General features: G+C 42.7%; 1 protein-coding gene across 6 annotated transcripts in view; it reads right to left on the bottom strand.

Annotated features, from left to right (window-relative positions):
* The window catches only part of TTC3 (tetratricopeptide repeat domain 3), a 367,670-nt gene that overhangs the window by 279,094 nt on the left and 62,781 nt on the right, over positions 1 to 25,795 (bottom strand). For all 6 annotated transcript variants that reach the window (XM_050916320.1, XM_050916326.1, XM_050916335.1 and 3 more), the window contains 7 exons: positions 25,436 to 25,493; positions 16,869 to 16,929; positions 13,805 to 13,871; positions 10,211 to 10,348; positions 2,114 to 2,194; positions 1,149 to 1,261; positions 756 to 882 (listed from right to left, as the gene is read on the bottom strand). In XM_050916320.1, coding sequence (XP_050772277.1) covers positions 756 to 882; positions 1,149 to 1,261; positions 2,114 to 2,194; positions 10,211 to 10,348; positions 13,805 to 13,871; positions 16,869 to 16,929; positions 25,436 to 25,493 — 645 coding nt within the window. The remainder of the gene's footprint in view (positions 1 to 755; positions 883 to 1,148; positions 1,262 to 2,113; positions 2,195 to 10,210; positions 10,349 to 13,804; positions 13,872 to 16,868; positions 16,930 to 25,435; positions 25,494 to 25,795) is intronic.

The raw sequence follows: 25,795 nt of genomic DNA, 5'->3' as shown, positions 1-25,795 counted from the left end.
GGAGAATACAGCTTGGCCAGACCATCATTTTACATGTTAATAGTTCTATCTCAACTTAAGGATAGTATTTGTGAATGAAAAAATAGCTTTGTTTCTATTATTTCAATGGGAAATACAATCTTAAAGCTAACGGTTGAGATTTTCAAGGTTGACCAAGAAACACAACGACTCTACTCCCACTAAAATTACTGGGAATTGTGTTGCTAAACCCCTAGCAAAAGATGGCTTTAAAAACGGACAAAGTAACTATTACTTAATTTCATGTTTTTCAGTGCTTCCATTCTTTATTAATTATGATTTCTTTACTGATAGTGTCCAATGTATTACAGAAATTTTTCTGCATTAAATTTCTAAGTGCTAAAAAACTAACTGATCGACTAACACTTGGACAACACTGGCAGTGTAGTTTCACAATACGCTACCGAAAAAGGTACTAAAGCTCAAGGCCCTACCTAGATACCAAGTTTTAGGAACCGAGTGCATTCAGAAGGGAGCCCAGCCCATTCAAGCAGTGCTGACTTGGTACTACGAGAACAGATCCCACTTCTTTACAAAATGGGGCTTGAGGTGAGGATATTTTAATTGGCAAGAAATACAATTGGGGTGAAGATTCTGAGGACCCTTATTTCTCCCTTCTTGTGACTGGTGATACTATAAAAATCCAAGATTCATTAGCTGAGTGAAATTGTATTAAAACAGCATCTTCCTATTCATATAGGAATTCTCTGATTTACGGGAATGATACTTATATTTACCTGTAATTTCTCAGTCCGAGTCTCTTCAATGACAACAGATGTTGTGGGCCAAGTTAATATTCCAGGTACAATTTTACGATTAATCATTGTCTGTGATTTCATGAACTGATGTATAGCATCTGAAAATCTAAATTTTAAACACATACAAGACAGTGAGGTCACAACTTCTACAGCTATTTCATGCAACTGTCTTACATGGAATGTAATGCTTTGTGCTTGTGAAACTGAAAGCCACCAGAAATTAAAGACTGTATGATGTGCATGGTAGTGGAGAAAGGGTTAACTATTAAAGACAAGGATATTTGTTACAAATATCTTCATTTATAGAGTAAATCTGAGTTCATTTGTCTCTGCACCAAGCTTAATAAAAATGAAGTTTTACATTATACAAACCTGTTTTGTCTAAGGTATACTTTTCCAATTCCATAATGTGCCAAGCAATTAAATCTCTCCTTGTGATACTGCTCAATTATTTTGTTAAACTGGTCTTCAGCCTTTGCTAAATCCTTCAAAATAAATTTAAGATAATCACAAATTAATGAGATAGTTAAGAAACAAAAACAAAAAAAAGCAAATAGCTTATGGATAACAGTTCTACACAAAAAAAATGCAAGAACGCTGAAGGTGTGTGACTATGCACTCTCTTTTTCTTTATGATTTACATACATAAAAAACAGTTTGTTGATCTAGGCTAAATCACACATGCATGGTCTGGAAATTAAGCTTCCCTCTCACATGGTCCATTCATTTGATTACTTTAGGAAGGCAAGTGTACAATGCTATCATTAGTCTTCTCTCCAGAATAAAATATACATTAAATAACCCAAAGTCTCAAGAGACTAGAAGGCTACAAGACCTCTGTTTTAAAAGTACTCCAAAATATTGCTGTGGGTGGGGGAGGGGGGAGAAAAGAGACAACTAAATTAGGCAGAACCTTAATCCTTATCTGCTATTGGGCATTCATGGACCAAAAATATTTAAAACGCTACTAAAAAGTGACTTGTTATGGTAGCTGGGTTTACTCAAGTTACTCACTCTTTAAATGCTATTTAAAAAAAAAAAAAGAGGAGGGAAAAGATGATGTGCAGGACCAATTTCCCTTTCATTAATAGACCTGGAGTCCCATCTGAAAACTTACAGGTAATTTTCTTACTTAGTACTTTAATTTTTAGAAGTCCAAATACAAGCTTATCTAGGCAGTAAACAACAACATTACTTTCTAACAGCCGAAACCGCCCTTTCTGGAGTTTACCCGGTCATTTCTGTCTGCTCATAAAAGGTGCTGGTGGATAACCTAATGTCTGAACTAGAATTTTAAGATACCGAAGAATCAATTGTAATAGCTTAAAAAGTCTTACCTCAGGCTGTCCTATTCCAAGGAGAGCAGTGGCATGTCCATAGATGACTACCACATAGTCAATAACAGCAAGATTCAGCTGCTGCAAATAGTCAAAGAAATCACATTAACAGTTCGCGTCAAAAGATTAAGTTAGTAACCATAACACTCTGCCCTGAAGTAGACAATGTTCTCCACAGTAGGCACAGGAAAAACCACAATTCCCACAATCTTCAGGCAACAACAGATCAGTGTTACAATTCACAGGATCCTCATCTGACCGTTTGTGATGGCTTAAAAGGGTCCTCCTGTTCTTTTACCATCCTCAAACATAGCATGGTGATGTGTTCTGGAACTGCTGCTTTTGGTAAAGTTATACCTGAGCTTACTATACTATGTTCACAGAGAAAATACTCAACACAGGGAGAACAAGTTCATATATTTACTATTTTAGCTAGATGGCTATACTACATTTCTTAAAGTTTCCCTAAACGAATGGATGTTGCTAGAAACTCCACAGTTTTTCCCTTATTAATAATGCGAGACATGATTTCAGGTCGATAGCCATGCTATGTGCCTGGACAGTTAGGCTAGTGTTTCTCTTGTTGCAGAAAGAAGCCCCTGCCAATACAATAGGATCTGGGATATTTCATGTTTGTGAGGTGTCCACATGCATATATACATACACACTATATGATATTTACTCATAGGGGAATTCTGCACCAAAAAAATACAAATTCTGCACACAGCATTTTAAAATTCTGAAAGTTTTATTTGTCAAAAAAACGGTTACTCACCTCTCGTAACTTTTGTTCTTTGAGATGTGCTGCTCATATCCATTCCAGTTAGGTGTGTGCATGCAACATGCACAGTCGTTGGAAAGTTTTTTCTCTAGCAGCACCTGTGGGGTCGGCTGTGGAGCTCCCTGGAGAGGTGCCCTCGTGGTGCTCAACATATGACCCTGTCGATGTGGCACCTCCTCTGTTCCTTCTGGCCGGTTACTCCGGCAGGGGAAGGTGGGTTGGTTTGGAATGGACAGGAGCAACACATCTTGAAGAACAAGTTATGAGAGGTGAGCAACCATTTTTAATTCGAGTGCTTACTCGTAACAATTCCAATTTGGTAACTCCCTAGCCTTACCCAGGCAGCGGGCTCAGAGTTAAGGAAATGCTGATTGTAGCACCGCTCTGCCGAAAATCATGTCATCTCTGGCGTGCCGGACGATGGCATAATGCGAGGTGAAGGTATGCACAGAGGACCAAGTTACTGCCCTGCAGATTTCTTGGATCGGGACCTGGACCAAGAACACTACTGACAAGGCCTGGGCCCTCGTGGAGTGCGCCATAAGAGCTAGGGTCAGTACTTTGGCCAGCTCATAGCACGTGAGGATGTAGGACGTGATCCAGGATATTCTTTGAGATGAGACCAGGAGCCCTTCATCCGGTCTGCCACCGCTATGAACAATTGGTTCGATTTTCTGAACAGCTTAGTGTGCTCAATGTAGAAAGCTAGTGATCGCCGAACATCAAGGGAGTGCAGCCTCTGCTTCCAGTTACTGGCATGAGGCTTAGGGTAAAAGACAGGCAGGAAAATGTCCTTACTGGTGTGGAAGTGCGACATCACTTTGGGGAGTAAGGCTAGGTGCAGCCTGAGTTGCACCTTATCCTTGTGGAAAACCGAGTATGGTGGGTCAGGGTGAGGGCCTTTAGCCCCGACACCCCCCTAGCAGAAGTAATGGCGACCAGGAAAGCCATTTTCCATGACAGATACAGTAGGGAGCAAGTTGCCAGTGGTTCAAATGGGGGCCCCCATGAGCCTGGAGAGGACGAGGTTAAGGTCCCACACAGGGACAGGATGCTTGATCTGGGGATGTAGGTGGTCCAGACCTTTGAGGAAGCAACCAACCATAGAGTTGGTGAAGATGGATCAACCAGATGCTCCTGGGTGGAAGGCCAAGATAGCAGTGAGGTGTAGCCTTATGGAGGATGCCGCCACGCCTTGCTGTTTCAGGTCTAGGAGCTACTCCAAGATGAGGGGTACAGGCATCTGGAAGGGGGGTATACGATGCTGGTCACACCAGCATGAGAATCTCTTTCACTTTGCTTGATATGTGGCTCTAGTGGAGGGCTTCCTGCTGCTGAGGAGGACCTCCCTTATTTGTTCTAGCACAGAAGTTCCATGGAGTTCAGCCATGAAGCTTCCAAGTCATGAGGTAGAGGGACTGCAGGTTGGGGTGATGGAGGTGACCGTGGTCCTGAGTAAGTCAGGGAGACGAGGTAACATGACCGGTACATCTACTGACAGCTCCAATAGCGTGTTGTACCAGCACTGTCGAGGCCATGCTGCAACTATCATAATTACCTTTGCTCCCTCTCTGCAGATGTTGAGCACAAGAGGGAATGGGGGAAAGGTGGGGTGCAGGCGACCTCTCCAGGGTAGCAGGAATGCATCCATGAGTGAGCCTTGGCTGTAACCTTGGAAAGAGCAGAACATTGGACATTTCCTGTTGCATCGGGTGGCAAACAGGTAGACCTGGGGAAGCCCTCCACCTTTGAAAAATGAGGTGTATGACATCCGGCTGGATGGATCACTTGTGTGTGCAGAAGGACCTGCAGAAGTGGTCCGCCAGCATGTTCTGAACTCCTGGTATAAAGGATGCTCCCAGGTGAATGGAGTGGGCTATGCAGAACACCCGCAGCCAGAGGGCCTCCTGGCATAGGGGAGAGGAATGGGCTCCACCCTGCTTGTTGATGTAAAACATGGCGTGGTGTTGTCCATTAGAACTGCTATGCACTGGCCTTGTAGTTGGGCCTGAAAGGCCAGGCAGGCTAGGCGCACTGCCTTCAGCGCCTTGATGTTGATATATAGGAAGAGCTCATCCTGCAACCACAGGCCGTGTCTGGAGGTCTCCCACATGCACTCCCATTCCAGAGCCGATGTGTCCATGACCAGGGACAAGGAAAGTTGAGGGTTGTGGAAGGGGACTCCTTTGCACACTGCTTGAGAGTTGAGCCACCAGGGGAGGGACATGAGGACCTGCCCTGGCACCGTGACCACTAAATTCAAGCTGTTGCGCACCAGGCAGTAGGCCAAGGCAAGCCATGCCTGCAAAGGTCTGAGCTGCAGCCTAGCATGCCAGGTCACATAAGTGAAAGCACCCATGTGGCTGAGGAGACTCAGGCACCCCCTTGCTGTTGTGGTTGGGAATTGCTGGAGGCTTTGAATTATGTCCATGATGGCTCGGAATCAGGCCTCTGGCAGAAGAGCTTGCACCTGAACTGAGTCTAAACACTGCCCCGATGAATTCTATTCTTTGGGTTGGTTCCAAGGTCGACTTCCCAAAGTTGAGGAAGAGATCCAGTCACTCAAACATGTACTTGACCAAACGGATTTGGGATTGTACCTGCCCCCTGGTGCAGCCCCTGAACAGCCAGTCGTTGAAGCAGGGATATACTTGCACCTGCTGTTGACAGAGGAAAGCAGTCACCACCAACATGCACTTGGTAAACCCTCAGGGGGCTGCTGAGAGGCCAAATGGTAGGACAGTGAATTGGTAATGCTTATGGTTGACCATGAAGCGTAGGAAGCGCCAGTACACAGGACGAAATTGCTATATGGAAGTATGTATCCTTCATGACGAGGGCAGCATACCAGTCTCTTGGATCCAAGGAGGGGATAATGGTGCCCAGGGAGACCATGCGGAACTTCATCTTTACCATGAATTTGTTGAGTCCGAGCAGATCTAGAATGGGTCTGAGACCCCCCTGGGCCTTGGGGATTACAAAATATTGGGAGTAGAATCCCTTGCTCTCTTAGCTACTGAGGAATCTCCTCCACCACACCCATAGTGAGGAGTGCCTGCAGCTCCTGGATAAGGAGTTGCTCGTGAAAGAGGTCCCTAAAGAGTGAAGGTAGAAGCAGAACTGGAGAATATCCCACTTCCACCATATGGAGGACTCAGCAGTCCGAAGTTACTTGGGATCAAGCACACTAGAAGTGGGACAGACAATTCAAAAAAGACGGGAAGGATCCGTAATCAAGGCTGGTGCACTGTCCTCGGGCACCCCTTCAAAAGGCCAGCTTAGAACTAGACAATGGATTAGTCATTCCCTGGCCCAGCCCAGAAGTGGGGTTGGAAGGCTTCCTTCTGCCATTCCTGCCCCTTCTCCTGTAGAAGTCCTTCCTCAGCCGAGGAGGGCAGGAGCAGTGCTACTGTTGTTGGGGCTTGAAATATTTGCGTTGGGTTGCTGAGGTATGCATACTCAAGGATTTCATAGTAGCCCTTGAGTCTTTTAGGCTATGTAGCCGAGAGTCAGTCTGCTCCGTGAACAGGCCCACCCCATCAAAAGGCAGGTCCTGCGTCATCTGTTGAACCTCAGGCAGAAGGCCCAAGGCCTGCAACCCCGAGCTACGCCTCATGGCAATACCGGAGGACAAGGTGCATGCCGTCGAGTCCACAGCGTCTAGTGAGGCCTGTAAAGAGGTCCATGTCACCGCCTTGCCCTACTCCACTATGACTTCCAACTCCTCCCTGGACTCTGACAGAATCAGCTCCTTGAATTTGAGAATCGAGTTCCAGAAGTTGAAGCTATACCAGCTCAGAATTGCTTGCTGATTGGCAATCCTGAGTTGCAGTCCCCTCGTTGAGTACACCTCATGCCCAAACAAGTCCAGGTGCTTGGCGTCCTTGGACTTGGGTGCTGAGGCTTGCTGCTCCTGCCTCTCCTTCTCATTCAGTGCTGCAATCACCCCTAATAAGCAAGACTGGGGATGGGTTAAGAGGTATTCGTACGCCTTCGATGAGACGAAGTATTTCTTCTCAACGCCCTTGGCAGTGGGAGAGATGGAGCCCAGGGTCTGCCAGATGGTCTTGGCATTGGCCTGTATAGTCTTAATGAGGGGCAGAAACACCCTCAAAGGACCTTTCAGGGCCAAGATGTTGACTATCGGGTCCTACGACTCCAACACCTCCTAGGCCTGCAGACCCATGTTGTGCACCACTCTGCAAAGGAGGTCCTGGTGGGTGCTGCTGTCTGGGGAGGATGAGTAGGCTAATGGGGGAACAGGGTCCTCCTGTCCCTCCTGCTCGTCAGGGACTTCCCATCTTGTCTTGCTGGCTGGACCAGGGTCCTGCTTAGGAACCAGAGTTGGAGGTGGGTTTTTTTTTTGGTTGTTTTTTTTTGGGGCCTGGGGGGCACTGCACCTCCTCAGCACCCCAAGGTGTTGGGGAACTGGCAGAAGCCTCCAGCACCAGCGGTTCAGAGGTGGCCGATCGGGAGCCTTTAGACTGAGCACCTTGCACTTGCTGGTACGCCCATGGGTCCAAAATGGCCATTGCGCTGGTCCCTGCCACTGCACAGACCACAGCCCTACCCTCACCTCAGAGCGTCCATGACCTGACCAGAGCCAATCCTGCTCTCAGTATCTAGATCCTGCCTCTGAGTCTGAAGACAAGGACTGCAATGGCCAGGGCGATGCCAAGCGGAGCTGATCCTGCAAGCAGTGTCACGCCGGAGAGCAGTGCCATTATGCCAGAGAGCGGTGCCGTGACCTGGAGCTGCATGGGGTCGCTGAGCGGCACCAGTGTGGGACCTGCCACACTAAGGGGATCAATGTGTGGATTGGCATCGCGAGTGGGAGCACTGGCATAACCTGGAACAGTGCTGCAAGTATGAACGGTGCTACAGCTGCAAGGACTCTATCAGCAGCACCGAGGGACGGAGCATCGCTGGTTTGCCTCGATATGGTGCCACTCAATGCAGTACTGGAGGCTTGGTGCGAAGGGTGGGTGACCTTGTTGCTGTCATGGAGATGAGGTCCCTTGCAGCCTCAAAAGGTATCCAAGGTGGACGGCCGTTCCACCTCCTTCATGACCTGGGCCGGGGAGCCAACAGCACCGGACTTGATGGTCCTCCGTGCAGGGCCAAAGTCTATGGTGCCGTCTCTGTAAGCTTCTGTGCTGGGTGCTCCTCTTGAGGACACACCCCATTGGCCCGCTCCAGATGGGTGGACCTCTGGGATGGAGAGCTGCTCCTCCCTTGCTTCCAGTGCTGCTTCTGCATGGGGGAGTGGGAGCAGTGCTGGGTCAATCCTGCCATTTTCAGCACCAGGAGAATCAGTGCCACAGGTCTCTGCCAGATTCCTTCCACGGTGCCACTTCCATCACTGTGGAGCTATGCACTGATGAACTCGGTGCTGAGTCTTGCCATGCCGGTGGAAGCTGTGATCTAAGTGCCACCTCCATAAGGAGCTGCTTGAGGCAAAAGTCTCGCTCCTTTTTGGTTCTGGGGCAAAATTCCTTACAAATCCTACACCAATTGGCTTGTTGAGTCTCCCCCAGACACTTTAGACAAGCATTGTGGGGTGGCTCATTGGCATGGGTTTGCTGCAGGACTTGCAGGCCTTGAACTCCTGGGACTTGGGCATGTAAGCCCTCCCAAGGAAAAGCAGTCGGGATAGAGGGTAAACCCCCTCAGCCCAATTGCTAGCTATTAACACCTACAAACTAATTAAAAAGTACAGAGAACACAAAGCTAGGGAAACGTGGAAGAACTTGCTGAGAAAGACACCACAGTTTCAACAACTGTCACTGGTGGTAAGAAGGACCTGAAGAGGCGTCGGCTCAGCAGGTTCATATATTGAGCGCCATGAGGGCACCACTCCAGGAGGCTCCATAGCCGACCCGACAGGTACTGCTAGGGGAAAAACTTTCCGACAACTGTGCACGCAGCGCACACGCACCTAACTGGAATCGATATGAGCAAGCACTCAAAGAACAGCACTACATAATCATGCCAGTTTCAATTATTTTGGTAATTTATTTCAAAATACCTGTCAGCAACTATGTCTGTAACAATACAGACAACAACAAAAGACTTCCCCAGAAGTAGAGTTGAAGAAACCTCTACGACAATCCGGCTCCTGTTTCTCTGCATCCTCCTGCCCAGAGCCCAGCCATGGGGCCAGACACCTGCACCCTTTCCTCCCAGAGCCCAACCACACACCCCCAACAGCCCAGACATCCGCACCTCCTCCCATCCAGCTGCAGGTTGCCAATCAGCCCTGACACCCGCACCCCTCCCCCACAACAGCCCAGATGTGGGGTGTCCCCTCCCCCACAATGACCCACATCCCCTTCCCACAGAGCCGAGCTGTGGGCCCACTCAGCTCAGACAGCGGCACCTCATCCTCTCCAGAGCCCAGCTGCAGGGTGACCACAGATCCAGACACTCGTACTCCTTCATACTCAAAGCCCAGGGATCCAGAGGGAGAAACAGCCTGATGCTGGGTCCAGGACTTGTATTGAGTTGCCTGCATGCCACCTTCTTCGTTCATGGTATGCCACAAACTGCAGCTACCACGAGCCATCCAGCTCCCCTTCCCCTTCAAGCAGTGACTTCTATTTGTAAGCTGGGCTCTGCTGGGTCCAGTGGCCCCTAGTGGCAGCCAGCAGCTCTGCAGCAGCAATTTTGCAGGGGAAAAGGGGAAAAAGGGAAATTCTGCACAGAACATTAATTCTGAGCAGATTCTGCGTTGCACAGTGGCACATAATTCTCCCAGGAGCAGATACTAAAACTACATTAAAAATTGTATGAAATGTATGACAATGAAAATATGTAAGAAGGTTATTGGGGATGAATTAGTTGCTTAAAAAAAAATCACGGTATTTGCCACAAAGAGTTTACAATCTAAAGAGAGAGAATCAAGTGTAAGAAAAATAGATACAAGTGAATTGGCTAATATGGTAATGGATCACATCTTAAAATATTTAGGATATGCAATTTTGTGTATATGCACACAGATAAAAATTTGTATTCCCAACACATTTTAATGTCAAGATGTTGTCCATGATCATCAAACTACTTTATATGTTGTATCTTTTCCCCCCTATTCTCTTTTTAAATTATAAGCTATTTGAGACAGTTTGTGGTTTTTTTTGTTTTGTTTTGTTTTTTACATTTGTACAATGCCTAGCACATAGTGGAATGTGACTGGAAACAAGTAATAAAATATAATAAAATAATGATTGCTTTGGGGGAGGAAAAGCAGTGAAATATAAAACTTACAGGTCAAGGCTCAATCATCCCTAATAAATAGGCCAGGGCACCTGCCTCCTTACCTTTAACTTTGAAGGATCCAAAATATTCAATAACTCTGAAAAGAATTGTTCAGCACTGCGATAACGTTGGTCCGTCAAGGCCGTACAGCCATCATGAACAAGCGACTTCAACATTTCTGGCAACACAGTTAAATCCACCTACAAAATTCAATCTTAACTAAATCAAATTTTGTTGACTATGTTATGAAACAAGCTACTAATTATTAAAAACGTTATCCAAGTGATGATTAAATAATATCAGAGTTCAATATTTTCTGCATTTTGGTTACCAGAGTTCCACCTTCCTGAATTTAGTTCAGTGGAAATATTCACTTTGACCTGGCTTCTGGATATTCAAAGTTTGCACAGAAGCAACTTCGGTAAACTTTAAAAATATTGTTTCAGATCCAACCCCCCCTCAACAACTTCACTGGCTTCCCTTTCATTTAAAAATTGTCATCCATCTATGTCAATGGTCTATTGTTCCAACGTACTTCACAGACCTAGGCCTTGTCCACACTACAAAGTGATAAGAGACAGGAACTTAAGGGAACAGGAATAAGTGCTTTAAATTAAAACCATTGTTGCATGTCCACTCTAGCTCCATGTGTCAGTAGCTATCCCACTGTACAACTTGCTGCCTGGTGCTTTGGAAAGGGTTTTGCAATATCTCATGGGGCAGGTACAGCATCACATGAGGTACATTTCTCAGTCCCATCATTCCAAGGGCATCCTAGTAGATTGTCAACTGAAGTGTGTTGGGGGAGGGAAAGGAGAGTTGTGTGGCTGGGGCAGGCGAGACAGCAGGCTAACCAACTATGCTGAGACGGGGGGGGGGGGGGGGAGAGACACACCTCACATCAGCCCCCATCTCTGCTTGGCAGTCAGCACAGCAGTCTCCCCTAATGCAGACTGCTCTGCCTGCCTGCCTACGGTTCTATGATTCCCTCCAAGTTCTCCCACAGCCTCCTCAGCTGCCAGGAGGAGCATCCTGAGCAGCTCTGTGAGCTCTCTATGCTGAAGAATGTCAAAGCAGCATAGCAGTCATCCATCATCCCCCGTTCCCTGCAGCAACAGTCTGCTGCCACTGTGGTCTCAGTGCAGGGTAGAACAGGAGCATTCCACGCTAATGATTTGCTCTTTGTTCCCCAAACTGAGCAGCAGGCTGAGCTGTCAGATACTTCCCAGAGTTTTGAAAGGGAAGAGGCGCATGCCTGCAGGGCAAGAGAGATCAAAACAGTGAGCAAAGAGGTCAAGCAGGCATTGTGGAATACTGGTGGAAGTCAGTTATGTTAACAAAATAAACAGCAGTGTCTACACTGACCCTTCCTTGCTTTAACTTTGCTGAAAAAAGCTTTATGCCTCTTGCTGAGGTGCTTTTATTTTGTCTGCAAAACAGCAGAGTTTTGCCGCCAAAAGTAGCTTTGTAATGTGTACAGCTCCCGTATTTTGTCAGCAAAAGGCAGCTTTTACCAACAAAACTTTGTAGTGTAAACAAGACCTTAGTCTCTAAATCTGAACTCCTTGGTCCTGTCACATGATTTCATCATCATGGTTTAAGAGTCTGCTCCTCAGCACTTTTACCATCTAAAAGCAGACGTTCTATGTTTTTTCACCTTACACTCACCCATTTCTCTAAAACAATAAAGCAATTTGAAAAAACATATTTTCTCTCTCTAGTCTATATATGTTCACTTTTGGTCTTTTTATATTTAATGCTGAAATATCTTGGGTATTGTTTTAGCCTGTTATTCCTCTAAAGTTGCTGTATAAATGAGATAAACACAGAAGTCATTAGTTCATGAAGTGGTCTAATATCTTAGGCTCTGATACTATGCTGTGAACCATGATGGACTGCTCTGCAGAAGTCCTCCAAGCACAATCGTTGCAGGATAGGGGCGCTAGTATTTCGAACAAGTAATTAAGGAAAAACAAAGGTGAATTTAATGTCATGAAGTAGCTACTATGCATAGGTATCAATTACTTGTTAAAGAAGACTGCATAAGGATTTTTACAACTCACAAACAAGGCAGTACATGTACGTATATGAACACATGCACACAGATCATAATACCTCATTGTTCCTGTGTCAGGCAGACCTGTTTTATAAGCTTTCACTCATTTTCTTTTAAGATATGAAATAATTTAAAAGAAAAAAATATGAATAAAGCTCATCATTGTCTCTCCAGGCAATGGAAGATTGGGCTGGAAAGGAATTATAAAAGTGGGAAAATATTGGACAGAAAAGGATGACTTATAAGAACCTAAGCCGCTCAATTTCCTGATAGTGTGTTATACTGAATTATACTGCTGTATTTTAATTATGCTTGGGTATTATTTTGGTGTATGCTTAAGCGTTGTCAAGGGTGCTAGAGTGCATCAACAGGTCTCCTTTTTCCTATTTACATAAATCCAAATTAATACATTAAAAACATGTTATAACAAGCTGAATACTAAAGAAAATCACTATTACACATACTATAATGATCTCCTAAGTCATACCTAAAATTAGTTTTCAGTACATAAAATTCTTTTATTTTCAGCTTCTTTAAAGTAGAAATTAAAAAGTTATGATTATAATGTTTGAAGTAATTTTCTAAATATTCATGTTTCACCCAAACATTAAACATTTTAATGAAGTGAAAACAAAAGCCAAATCTAACTAGTCCTGTTGGTATCACTGAAGTGAGATTTCAAAGTAATGATCTGGTCAAATCCATGTTAACATCTTCTCATTCTGTGCTGAGAACAGCCCGTGCCAAACATTGGGGCCTTACAAAACATCTTAAATTTCAAAAGTTTTATCTTGATGAATTTTAGGTTAACTTTCATCCATCAAAATTCAGATTTCAGAAGTTAAGCTGCAAAAACCATAGCTGAATTCCAAAACAAAATGGTTACTAAAATGGCCGTATTTGAAAAAAAAAAAAAAAAAAAAAAGAACATTCATCTACTCTTAGGACAGAATGGCAAGAATGCTGATGGTGAAATTTGTCATAAGTCTGAAATTGTATTTATTTTCCTGATCTTTGAGTGACTGGTTGTCAATTTAGGTTGTTGTTGTTATTAATTATTATTATGGTTCTTGTATTGAATTTTCTGTAAATTGGTGACAAATGTCCTTCTTAGGACTCATGGCCCAAAGACAACCATGCCAACGTCCTTAAAAGTAGTTTTGTGTTTCTTGAGTTTTGATATTTTTGGAGGATCACTGGACAGCCTCTATGATGTACAAAATATGCAATATTTTTAAAGATGTTCACCTAAGAGGTACTTTTCCACAGCTGATGCTTACTTAATTGTAAACTTCCGTTAAAATGTCCTAATCTGCACTTGATTAGCAACACAATAAATTAACACTGCAGCAGAATGTAGGGGCTGATGGTGTTTAATTTGGTCCTACTGTACCACAAAGTATACACAGCCCTGTTCAGAAGTTTGTCTAATAGATGTGTACTTAAATCCTGGGCTGCATCAACACGTTAATTGAATGTAATTATTTATTTTTTAATACTTAAGTAATGTCATTGCCAAGATAACATGATTTATTCAAACAGAGACATGAAAGTTTTTTCAACTAAGATCCTAGTGTTTTCAGTTGTTTCCTTCATTTACCTGTCGGATAGCACTACAGAGTTTATCCTGGATGCTTTTAGAATCGATCTTCAAACTCAGATGATCTCTACAATTAAAGACAGTATTAGCATTACTGCAATTTTTAAATCGGAATTTCTACATATATATTTTATATACTCCATTCTTCAGAGGGTGAAGAAATTCCTTTGCTTATGTAGCCATGTGACTTATGCCTGCACAGCAATAGGGAGGGTGCTTCCCAGAGCAGCTAGACAGATATGCACAAGCTCTGTTCAAGCTAACAAATAAAAATAACAGTGTGACTGCAGCATCAAGGATGGGGCATCAGGCTAGCCACCTGACCCACTCTGCTATTTTTAGTGCACTAGCTCCAGCATAGCTAATGTGCGTCTCTCTACCCGTGCTGAGAAGCATCCTCCCAGCTTCTAAAGACATTTGATTATACATTCATCTCTGCCCCATGTTCAAGGGCAGCAAGCACCCAGCACATGGGAAGTGTCCTAAAGATTGTGTGATAAGAAACTGGAGATTTCTAGGAAGGAATGTGTCTGTTGTATACAGTAGAGCAAGTGTGAGGGGACCTTGAAAATGATATGATCATTTAGCCATTATGCTGGTGTGGCTAAATTTTAATTCACTAATTAGTATGAGATCCATGGTATCCTAGACTGCACAATAAACACGTTCATTGTTATGGCTAGGCTCCATAGACTTTTCACAGCAACAGCCACAAAGATATAAAAGTAGACTGTGATTAAGTAATGGCATCAACACATTTTCTTAACAAGAATTTTCTAATTATGCATTTATTCATAAAATTGCAAACGGCCTCTGAACAATACAAAAACTCCAAACAGTGCAGCCTCTCCATGACCGATGTAGTAATTAAAGAAATTTAGTCAACTGTCTGGACCTGTAAACTTAATCAAAGCGTAGTTCAGCTCTGAAAAGTGACTTCAAAATGGCCTAGTAGGGTTTCATACTTTGGTGACTGACTAACACCATATCAAATCTGTTTTTGGCTGTGAGAATGACAGATTATATATTCAGCCACCAGCAGCTTGCCAATCATTTTATCATCTTAAAAACTGATAATTTATAACTATTGTGATAAAAAATGTTACAGCTGAAAAGCAAACCAAAAAAATCTGCTGTGCCTAGACACAGTTCTCTATCAAAGGATCTTTGAATACCTATCTTTGATTCCAGATAATTAGACGTGCAGAGGTAAAAAACAGCAAACTGACAGCCTTAATACAAACTTAACAAAATGTTATGGCCCATGTAACCATTCTTAGAAGTTTTAATAATTATTTTATGACTTATGATAATTATTTTTCAAGGTAAGATCTACTGTAATAACTACAGGCTCATCTTAATTTCAGTAATGCATTTACTATAATCAAGAAACCCCTTCAGCAGAAGTAAACAGCTATGCGGTCCAAGATGGTTATACAACAGTGATTTGGATTTGTTTGCATTCCCCCTCTCCCACATGCATACTATTTTTTGACAGTTGTTTATAGACATTTCTCTGGTGATTGTAACACTAGCATCTCAATACCTTTGAACCTATACAAATGTGTTATATTTAGCAATTCTGCTATTACTTTTCTTTTTTATCAATCTGTTTTTTAGAATAACTTCTATGCCTTGTGAATAGGGTTGCCAGGTGTCCGGTTTTCGACAGGAACACCCACTCGAAAAGGGACCCTGACTTCTGTTAAAAGTCCAGTCGACAGCGCAGCAGGGCTAAAGCAGGATCCCTACCTGACTCTGCGTGGCTTCTGGACAATGGGAGCTGCGGGGGTGGTGCCTGAGGGTGGAGGCAGTGCACACTGCGCAGAGCTGCCTGGCTACGCCTCGAAGCGGAGAGACATGTTGCCACTTCTGGGGAGCTGCTCAAAGTAAGCACCACCCAGAACCTGCACTCCTTACTCCCTCCTGTCCCCCAACCCCTTACCCAAGCTCTGAGCCCCTTCTTGCAGCCTGCACCCTGCATCCCCTCCTACACTCCAAGCCCCTATTCCAGCCCTGAACTCCCTCCCACACTCAAACTCCCTCCCAGATCCGGTATCCCAACCCCCTGTCCCAACTCAGAGCTCCCTCCAGCATTCTAAACCCCTCATTTCTGGCTCCACCCCGAAGCCCACATCCCCCAGCCCAGAGCCCTCACTCCCCTGCACCCCAATCCCCTGCCCAGCCTAGAGCCCCCTCCCATACACTGAACCCTTCATTTCTGGCCCCAGCCTGGAGCCTACACCGCTAGCCAGAGCCCTCACCCCAACCCCCTGCTCCAACCCAGTGAAAATGAGTGAGTGAAGGTGGGCGAGAGTAAGCAACAGAGGGAGAAAGGATGGAGTGAGTTGGGGGCAGGGCCTCATGGCAGAGCCTCAGGGAAGGGGGCGGGGCAACAGTGTTTCATTTTGTGCAATTAGAAAGTTGGCAACCCTACTTGTGAAGTAGCAAACTCATTTAGAGCATTCACTTACATACAAATGTTAATGAATAACTGTTAGGACATGATTTTAGATACTTATTATAAGACTACTACAGAAAAACCATTGAAGGAGAAAAGTTGAGCAAATTTAGCAGTGAGAACATTTACATAATATTTATATGGTCCTGTTTTTCTGAGTTCCTTTTGTCATTGAAGATCAAATTTTTAATCATGACTCTTCCTTCTAGAGCTTAGTTTCTTCTTCTTCTTGGACCTTCAAGGAAATCACAAACTTATGCTTATGACAACCATCTACTGCTACTGAAACAACTGTGATGTCAAATTCAATATTATAGACTTGTGCACAGAATCAAAAAAAGGTGAGAACCACCATTACTGGTCAACCACTTTTAAAAAAAAAGAAATATGAACAGCTTATTTATTAGTAAGGAGTGCACACAATGTTGAAGTCTCCAACATGTCAATGAGAGTTTTTATCCAATATATGTGAATGCCTTCCTCATGTGAAAATTTGTCCTTTCAAGAATATATAAAAATAGGAACAGTGAAAGTTTCATTAATGGTCTTCCAAAGATTTTCACCATGTAAAGTTACTAAAGCGATAAAATATCTACTTCTTACCTCGTCTTTTCAGACTCACTGGTTTTGTTCTTTAGTTTTCCTTTATTTTGGTGATTCTCTCCTGTTATATAAAAACATCATTTTGAACCAATTGAAGAAAACATTCACTTAAAAGGACACCAACTCGAAATTCACATTTGTCTGCAAATTTTGTACCTTCAACAGTTATAAATATCTCAGAATAATGTAACTGAAAGAAATTAATAAAAATATCACTTCTTTCTTTATCCAATTTGTTTACTTTGGAAATTTAACACCACTTTGTGTACAATTACTCCCTTGCTAGAAGACCCTTATAATTAAGAAAGCCCCATACAATTGTTTTAAGAAACTTTTTTTAAATTACATATTATAAAGAGGTTATATCAGCAATAAGCTAAAAATTATTTCATTTTGAAAAATTCCAGTTGACATTGTCTAATTTTTTTAAAATATTAATATGGGCCTCATTGTAACATATTATAATTTCAATTTGCTGTATTTAGCCACAATACTTAAAGAATACCTTGCTGAACAGACTCATACAGTTCAAATGACTGGCTTTACATTGAGAGGGAAAAGAAATTGAGAGAACAAACACTCCAGTATACTCAATCTAAATAAATCATTTTCTCTACCTATGCCGTAGGTGCTGTAATGTTCTACGGGTGAGGAAACTTCATGACAAAGTTTCTTCCTCTCTAGTACATCATATCAGGCAACCGTAAAAGAGAGCTATTTTTCTTGGCTTTAGGACTGCAGATCTTTGACTTAGACCAATATTAAGCTCTGGGGCTGTATAATGCACAAATGCTTGAAAGATTCAGAAGAGCAATAGCCACAGAAAATGTATTGTTGAACACGTCATCGTGGAGCCCATGTCTTAGAAACCCAGTAATCTGTGAGGTGATATCATTGTCTCCAGTGCAGGTAAGTGACTGAAGTCAAACTCCAATAATTAATTCTAGTACTTCACATATCTTAATATTGTGATGATTACTCAATGGGTTGGTTTCTGTGGTAATTTAAAGCTATAATTTTAAAGTAACTGTAAAATGTGTAATGAATATACTATATATTAGTGGTATTTTTATATTAATTTAGTACAAATGCTATAGGTAAAAGCACAACATAATGAAAACGCAACAAAATGAAGAAAAACATTTAGAAATATTTTGATTTCTGTTCTGGTCTGCTGAAAATAACAAGTGAAATCAGGGACTGGAAAAGTATTTTTGCTCACTTACTTGCCTGGAGATGGAAGGAAATGAAATGTAAGATTGGATGTTTGAATGCGTGTTTATAATTAAGTCAAAATTCAATTTTTAACATTTTTATTTTTGTTTTGAATTTTTAGTAGATTTTAAATGAAAAAACCTTTATGAGACAGTCAATTATTTTGCTGCTAAACCTTTCACCAGTCCATGATCAGAAGTTCTGATTATCTGTGTAAGCAAAATGATGTTTTGGGACTCCTAAATAGACAATTACTAGTTGACAATGTTTAGTTATAGATTTGGTAAGTGCTGGATTTTGCCAGGGTTCTTCATAACATGGTAAGTTATGAAAATCAGGGTTTCCTCCTTAAACAAACAAAAAAAAGGATAATTGATCACAACTGCATAAAAGGCTTACCAAATGCGAGGATAGACTTTATTCTAACTCACTGAAGTACTCCAGGAGGATTTTTTTAAATCACTGATTTAAATTAGGCTGAGGTGCTGTAAAACTAATTTGAAAATATGTGCTCCTACAACTTTAGATGAAAATGTATAACGAATATATTATACATTAGTGGCATCTTTTATATGAATTTAATATAAGTGCTATAGGTAAAAAAAAAAAACACATGAAAATTAAGACCAGGATTCTACAAATACTCAAATCAGTACACCACTGTGTTCACATGAATAGTCCCGTGGGACTATTTATGTACTTAAAAGTTAAACAAATGCATAAGTGTTTGCAACATCAGGGACTAATATTTTTATTAACAACTTCTTAGTGGCATAAAATCTTTTGTCACTTCAAAACAAAAATTACCTCAGTGTTAACAATGAAAAGTTACTTAGGCTTTCAATATATTAATAAAATAAATTATGAACTTTAGAATAAACAAACAAACCAAAACCTTTTAAAAAATAGGAGCCTAAAGTTAAGACGTCTGTGGGAGCTCTGCACGGTGCAGGTTCAAATATTTACTGAGTGTGACACTTACAAATAATAATGCACAAGAGTTTCCTCATACTTGTTGCCTTTGGGAAACTAGCAAGTGAGAGCCTGTCTGAAACACAGTGTTTTATGTATATCCAGATTTTAGCATTTTAATGTACAGATTAAATTCTCTTTTCATTATTATACTGGAGTTTTCTTTTAAGAAACTGATATTGCATGCAAACATTTAAAAAAACATAACCAAAACCCCATTAAAACAGTTTTTGTACCTTTGTCCTGCTAATTGCCCAATTAATTTGTAATGACCCATCTTCTTCTAATGTTTAAAAAGCATATATAGAAAAGAACACCACAATATTAAGTGCAACACAAACTTAAGTCCAAAAAAGGAAAAAAACATTCCAATTGGTATGATTCTATTTTATCTTCAGTGCATTTCATATTTAAAATATAAAAGACAACAATTAAAAGGAAAACAACTTGCTCCGTTGTATAATATAAGCCTCCCCCACTTCCACTGATCATCCAGATCAACCACTGCCTAACTGAGAGTATTAATACTTACTTATTATCTCAATTTGTTTTTAAAATACAAAACTACAAAAAAACCTCTGCTGAAGTTTATTTAACATATCCATAGGGGAACATATTCAAATGTAATTGAAAAAGCACTTACCCCTGAAACACTTTAAAGCTTTACCAGAAGTAACACTAACTCTGACAGGGAGTGTCATTAGGAATGAACAAAAATATACTACAGAAAGACAAACACACTCAAAAAAATACATGTAAACAACACTGAAAAGAAAAGAAGCCAAATGCAAATTACAAAGAAATGGAGGCACAAGGGTCCTATATAAAATCTCCCACAAGCCACAGCTCTTCACTGAACAAAGAACCCGGAAAAGAACACTCAGTCCCTCTACCCACCTAAAATCTGTAACTAGACAGGCACAGCGTAACTCCTCCTGCCAAATCAAGGCCAAGCTAAATACTTCCTCCAAAATCAGTATTAACACAAAGAATATCTTGTACTACAGACACTTACAAGGAAAAAACAAAACAAAACCCTTAAAAACTCTGAAGAGCACAGAATGAAAAGCTAGGCACATTTTCTAAGGGCTTGTCTACATCACAAAGTTGCAGCGCTGGTGAGGGGGTTACAGCGCTGCAACTTAGGAGGTGTACACATCTGCAGGGCATCACCAGCGCTGCAAATCCCTGTTTGCAGCGCTGGCCGTACTCCCGTTTTGTCTCGGGTGTAGAGGATCCAGCGCTGGTAATCAAGTGTAGACACTTACCAGCGCTTTTCTTGACCTCCGTGGAATAAGCAGGTATCCCAGCATACCTGAGGAAGCCTCTGGTAATCAAGCAGGTCTCCTTCCCTGCGGTTTGCTCTCGCGTTCCCCGAACCCCCGAGCAAGCAGGTCTCCTTCCCTGCGGTTTGCTCTCGCGTTCCCCGAACCCCCGAGCAAGCAGGTCTCCTTCCCTGCGGTTTGCAGGGTGGTTCGGGGAACGCGAGAGCAAACCGCGGCAAAACTGGTCTCCTTCCCCGGTTTGCTCTCGCGTTTCCGGAACCCCCGAGCAAGCAGGTCTCCTTCCCTGCGGTTTGCAGGGGGGTTCGGGGAACGCGAGAGCAAACCGCGGCAAAGCTGGTCTCCTTCCCCGGTTTGCTCTCGCGTTCCCCAAACCCCGAGCAAGCAGGTCTCCTTCCCTGCGGTTTGCAGGGGGGTTCGGGGAACACGAGAGCAAACCGCGGCGAAGCTGGTCTCCTTCCCCAGTTTGCTCTCGCGTTCCCCGAACCCCCCTTGAAGCCGCCCAACAGCGCTGCAGTGTGGCCACATCTAACACCACTTGCAGCGCTGGTTGCTGTAAGTGTGGCCACTCTGCAGCGCCGGCCCTATACAGCTGTACTAATACAGCTGTAACAACCAGCGCTGCAAAATTGTAGATGTAGACATACCCTAAGAAATTCATATTAAGGAACAGCAATTCACAGCCCTATTATCTGCTTAGCCTTAGTATGTTCTCTTTCCCCCAAACACTCAATCCTTCACTAGACCCCATTATTTCTTCTGCAACATCTCTAAAATGGGTTAACTTTTTCTCTCAACAGCACTCAGGTTCATGCCTTAGGCCTCTCTTGACTCAGCTATTACAAAAGTCTCCTTAGCCTTCTTGATACTCAGATTTTGCCCCTCCAGACTACCCAAATACAGCTGTCAATATTAATTTTCCTCCTGACCATGATTTTGCCCCTTCATAGATCTCTTTACTGCCTTATAGGATCTTTCTGCATTAAGTCCTTGCAATACTTCACAATTCTATGCCAGCTAACATCTCTTCCCTATAATCCTACTTCATCACATCTCTTCACTACTCCCAAACTTGTCCAGACTTGTCCCTTTCTACCTTTTCCGGCTTCAAGGACAGTGTTATATCGAGGTAGAGGTGTACTTGGCCAATAAAGCCTGGTAGTTAGCCACCCGAAACTGCAAAGAGGTCGATGAGTACACTTTCCTGCTGAACAAGGATAAGTATTTTCCATCCTGCTCAGATGGAGTGGACCTAGATTGGTATTGACGGCCCCTAGAATTAACTGAGTCCACTATAATAGAGTTCGGAGGCAGGTGAGAAAACAGGAACTCTGTGCCCTTTGCCAGCATAGTACTTTTTGCCAACCCACTAACACATTGGCAGGACGGAGGCTGCGGTCTGCCATACAATTCTGGCAGAGTATGGAAGCACCTCATTCGCAGGGAGAGCACTCTGGCAGAGGTGAAGTATGTAGAATATCTACCTGTCTGTGGTAGTGTTCAGTCACCTCGTGTAGTTGATTTTGTAGGGCTTCTGCAACCCCCTGGACCAATCCTGAAATGACTTGAAGTCATCCACTTTGGATAGTGGAGGAGGCATCACTGCCTCATCAGGCAAGAAGAACAATATACAGGCTTGAAGAGTGCCCTCTCCTTCTGCCTGAAAGGTCGACTTCCTCCATCAGTTGTATGGGAGGTTCTGTGGTCCTTGATGCTACTAGTGAAAGAGTATCACACTGGGAGCCCTGGAGGTTTTCTGTCTCTGGGCTGGTCCCAGTATGGCCACTGGGGGTAGCTGGCTGGCAGCTGATACCAAGGATGCCCATACCATGGAGACTGAGGGGCTAGCAGGCGGTATACCTGTTGCACATGCTGGAGTTGAGACCCGTATGGCGGGTATGAGGAGCGTTGGGAAACCAGGTCCTCTGCTCACTCTTCGACACCTCTGAGTAGAAGGGCAGTGCACAGCACAGAGAGGCCATCAATTCCAATGCCCTGAGGGAGCTCGGTACCGGGGCTATGGTGCTGAGTATAGATAAGTCCAGTATATCAGATACGGAGACACCAGATGCGCACCAGAATTCTGTCGGTGAAAAGAGCATTGGTGCCAGTAGCTGTCGTTGCTGATTGGCTTGTACTGACCGAGACAGCAATGTGGGCCTGACCAAATGGTCCACCCATGCCATGTGCACCAGTGTTGGTGCCGTTGACATGATGATGTGGCCTGCCACAGGGTGGATTTTTTATGGTTTTCACACCCTCTCGATAATGGAGCTTCCTTGCCGATGCCTATTGGGTCTTTGGGCTGACCGACTTGCTCTGTCAGCTCAGTACCTTCTGAGCCCTGAGTAGTTGGTCTACTCAGCTTTGATGCCGATAGTACAAGTGATATGGATGGAGCTGGGGAACATTTCCAGCTCAATCTGGGTTCTCTGGGGGACTCAGACCTTTTCTTAAAGGTCTTGAGTGAGTGGCTTGTCTCCTTGGAATCACCTGCCTTTGACATAAAAGGTTGCAGTCAGTTGAAGGGCCGACTCCATGAGCAGGAATTTAAGCTTCAATTCTCAGTTCTTCTTGGACTTGGGTTTTAGCTGCTGGCATAAACCACATCTTTGTGGTTTGTGCTGTTCCCCCAAGCAGCGAATGCACTTCAAGTGTCCTTCTGTTTCCAGGATGGACTCCATGCAGGTCAGACTCTTCTTGAAGCCTAGAAAGCCAGGCATAACCTTGTCCAGGAGGTCCCAGGACTGGTGGGAAGCAAACTCTTTCTTCTTTTCTTATTCTTCTCTTTTTCTGTGTGTCTTTTTTTTTTTTTGGCAGGGCAACTGAAAAACCAAAAGTACTTAAAGAAAAAAAAGCTTCAAATGAAGCTAAATTTGCAAACCCACGGAGCGTTAATGATCCGTGAATGGACTGGTTGAGAAGGAACTGAGAGGGAAATGCCTGTGCATGCTGGCTAGCCTCGTAGCGGGCGAGGAACTGCGCACACCTATAACGGAGCACACATAGAGACACTACTTAAAGAAGCAGCACGTATTTAACTTTTGCATGGTCAGGCTAGAGGGCTCAGTGCCTTGCAGGAACAAGCCCTCATATTGTAAACACACACTTCACTCAGCAACCAGGAATGTTTGCAATTCTATATAACAGTTTTAAACAAGAACAAGCTCTGATTGCCAAGAGCCACTCTCTTGCCTCCTCAACCACTTACAACTGTTACCAGGAAATATCAACATTGTTAACTACATTTAGGAAAAGCAGACTCTTTTTGAAGAGGACAATTACATAACTCTTAAAATCTCCATCTTTGGCACAGAAACAGAAGCCCCACCCCGACATGCCCCTGCGATGGGGATGATCCTCTAGAAAGAAATTTTTTTTGTTTGTGCAAGAAACTCAAGTTCTTATTCAAAAACTTATGGAATCTATAAGGAATGGATAGTGACTGCTAGTGTGCATGGGGTCAGTACTAGAGAGCTATGTGCTCTCTGCACACTGAATCCCTTGATTGTTCAGCTTCTAATTTACTCCAAATGGAAGCCAGATTTCCCCAAAATAATTATAAGATGAAACATTTCTGGACCTCAAAACAGCCAGCTACTGACAGTTACGTGAACATCCTCTATTCCTCAATTTCTCTACTTTTTCCTCTACCTATATGCAGTGTCTTTATTCTGAGATTACTCTTCATTTAGTAACCTGCCTCATTCCAATATACAGAAAAAAAAAAGAAGAGTTTAGTTGAGCTATGCCTCAGTGTTTATGTGACAAGTAAATATAAAACACTGAATTGCATCATACCTTTTTATATTGTCTAAACTCAAAAACAACTAAGGGTTTGGGGAGTAGGGACATGGAAACCGCTACAACTTAGAGTGCTTTTTCTCCCCAATTACAATTTTTTTTTTTAAATTATGTTGGGCTTTGATTTTGGTATTGATTAGTAAACTATGTATCTTGAAATCATTATGTATCTTAAAGTTATACATGCACACTAAGAAAAATGGTGCATTCTAATCTTGCACCAAACATAACAACAGCTGTACTGGGTCAGACCAAAGGCCCATCTAGCCCAATATCCTGTTTTCCAGCAGAGGTTAACGCCAGGTTTTTCAGAGCAGTGGTTCTCATCCAGGGTAAACATACCCGCAGGGGTATGCAGAGGTCTTCCGGAGGGTACCTCAGCTCATCTAGATATTTCCTAGTTTTACAACAGGCTACAGAAAAAGCACTACTGAAGTCAGTACAGTAAAATTTCATACAGACAATGACTTGTTTATATTGCTCTATATACTACACTGAAATGTGAGTACAGTATTTATATTCCAATTGACGTATTTTATAATTATATGGTAAAAAATGAGAAAGTAAGCAATTTTTCGGTAATTGTTTGCTGTGACACTTTTGTATTCTTATGACTGATTTTGTAAGCAAGTACACTTCTAGCCCGATATAACACGACCCGATATAATACAAATTCGGATATAATGTGGTAAAGCAGTGCTCGGGGAGGAGGGAGGGACTTCGCACTCCAGTGGATCAAAGCAAGTTTGATATAACGTGGTTTCACCTATAACGCAGTAAGATTTTTTGCCTCCGGAAGACAGCGTTATATCGAGGTAGAGGTGTAGTTTTTAAGTGAGGTGAAACCTGGGAGTACACAAGACAAATCAGACTTCTGAAAGAGGTACAGTAGTCTGGAAAGATTGAGAACCACTGTTTCAGAAGAAATGACCAGAACAGGTAATCACCAAGTGATCCATCTCCTGTCCAAAGGGATAGTCTAAAGACGCGACTCATTTATGTTCGTCTGTTTAGTTCCACTTTCAATTCCAAATGCATACTGATGAGTAAGATTTAATTAACAATGGATGAATAAAACAGGAAGGAGACAGCTGGATAAGAAGAGCAGTATGACAATTAATGGGAGAAAACATAAGACAAATGACAGTTTACTGAGATTTAGGTATATAGTATTTTGAAGTCTGTTTGAGTGGCACAGCTACTTAAAGGGGGTGGGGAGAGAGAAGAAAAACACACCCTAATTAAATTTCCATTACTTTTAGAGCTAACTCCGGCAATTAAAAATTAACTCACCTGATGGAAGCACTGAAGACCAGTCTTTATTTTTTGCACTTATAGCATCAGTAGACACCTAACAACAAATAAACAAACTAGATTTTTCACAGAAAACATATGTTAGATAAATATTAAGTTTCAATGACACATTAGAACGATGTTTATGCTACAGATAATTAAGTATTATCTGAAGAAATAAAATATTAAAAATAGGTTATGGTATCAACAGTTAAAAGCACTAAAATAGGGACAAATTTATTTTAAAAAAAAGTAAAATTAGGAGATCAAATGTGGTGAGTAAAAGTAACTCACTTATGTTCTCATTCACTATAAATATGTTAGAGTAGGGGTGGCCAATCTGCACCTGAGAAGGAGCCA

Source organism: Gopherus flavomarginatus, chromosome 1 (assembly GCF_025201925.1).
Source record: "Gopherus flavomarginatus isolate rGopFla2 chromosome 1, rGopFla2.mat.asm, whole genome shotgun sequence".
Classification (NCBI taxonomy): Eukaryota; Metazoa; Chordata; order Testudines; family Testudinidae; genus Gopherus; species Gopherus flavomarginatus.
Note: the sequence above shows the minus strand (reverse complement) of the source record. Positions and strands in the feature narration are given on the sequence as shown.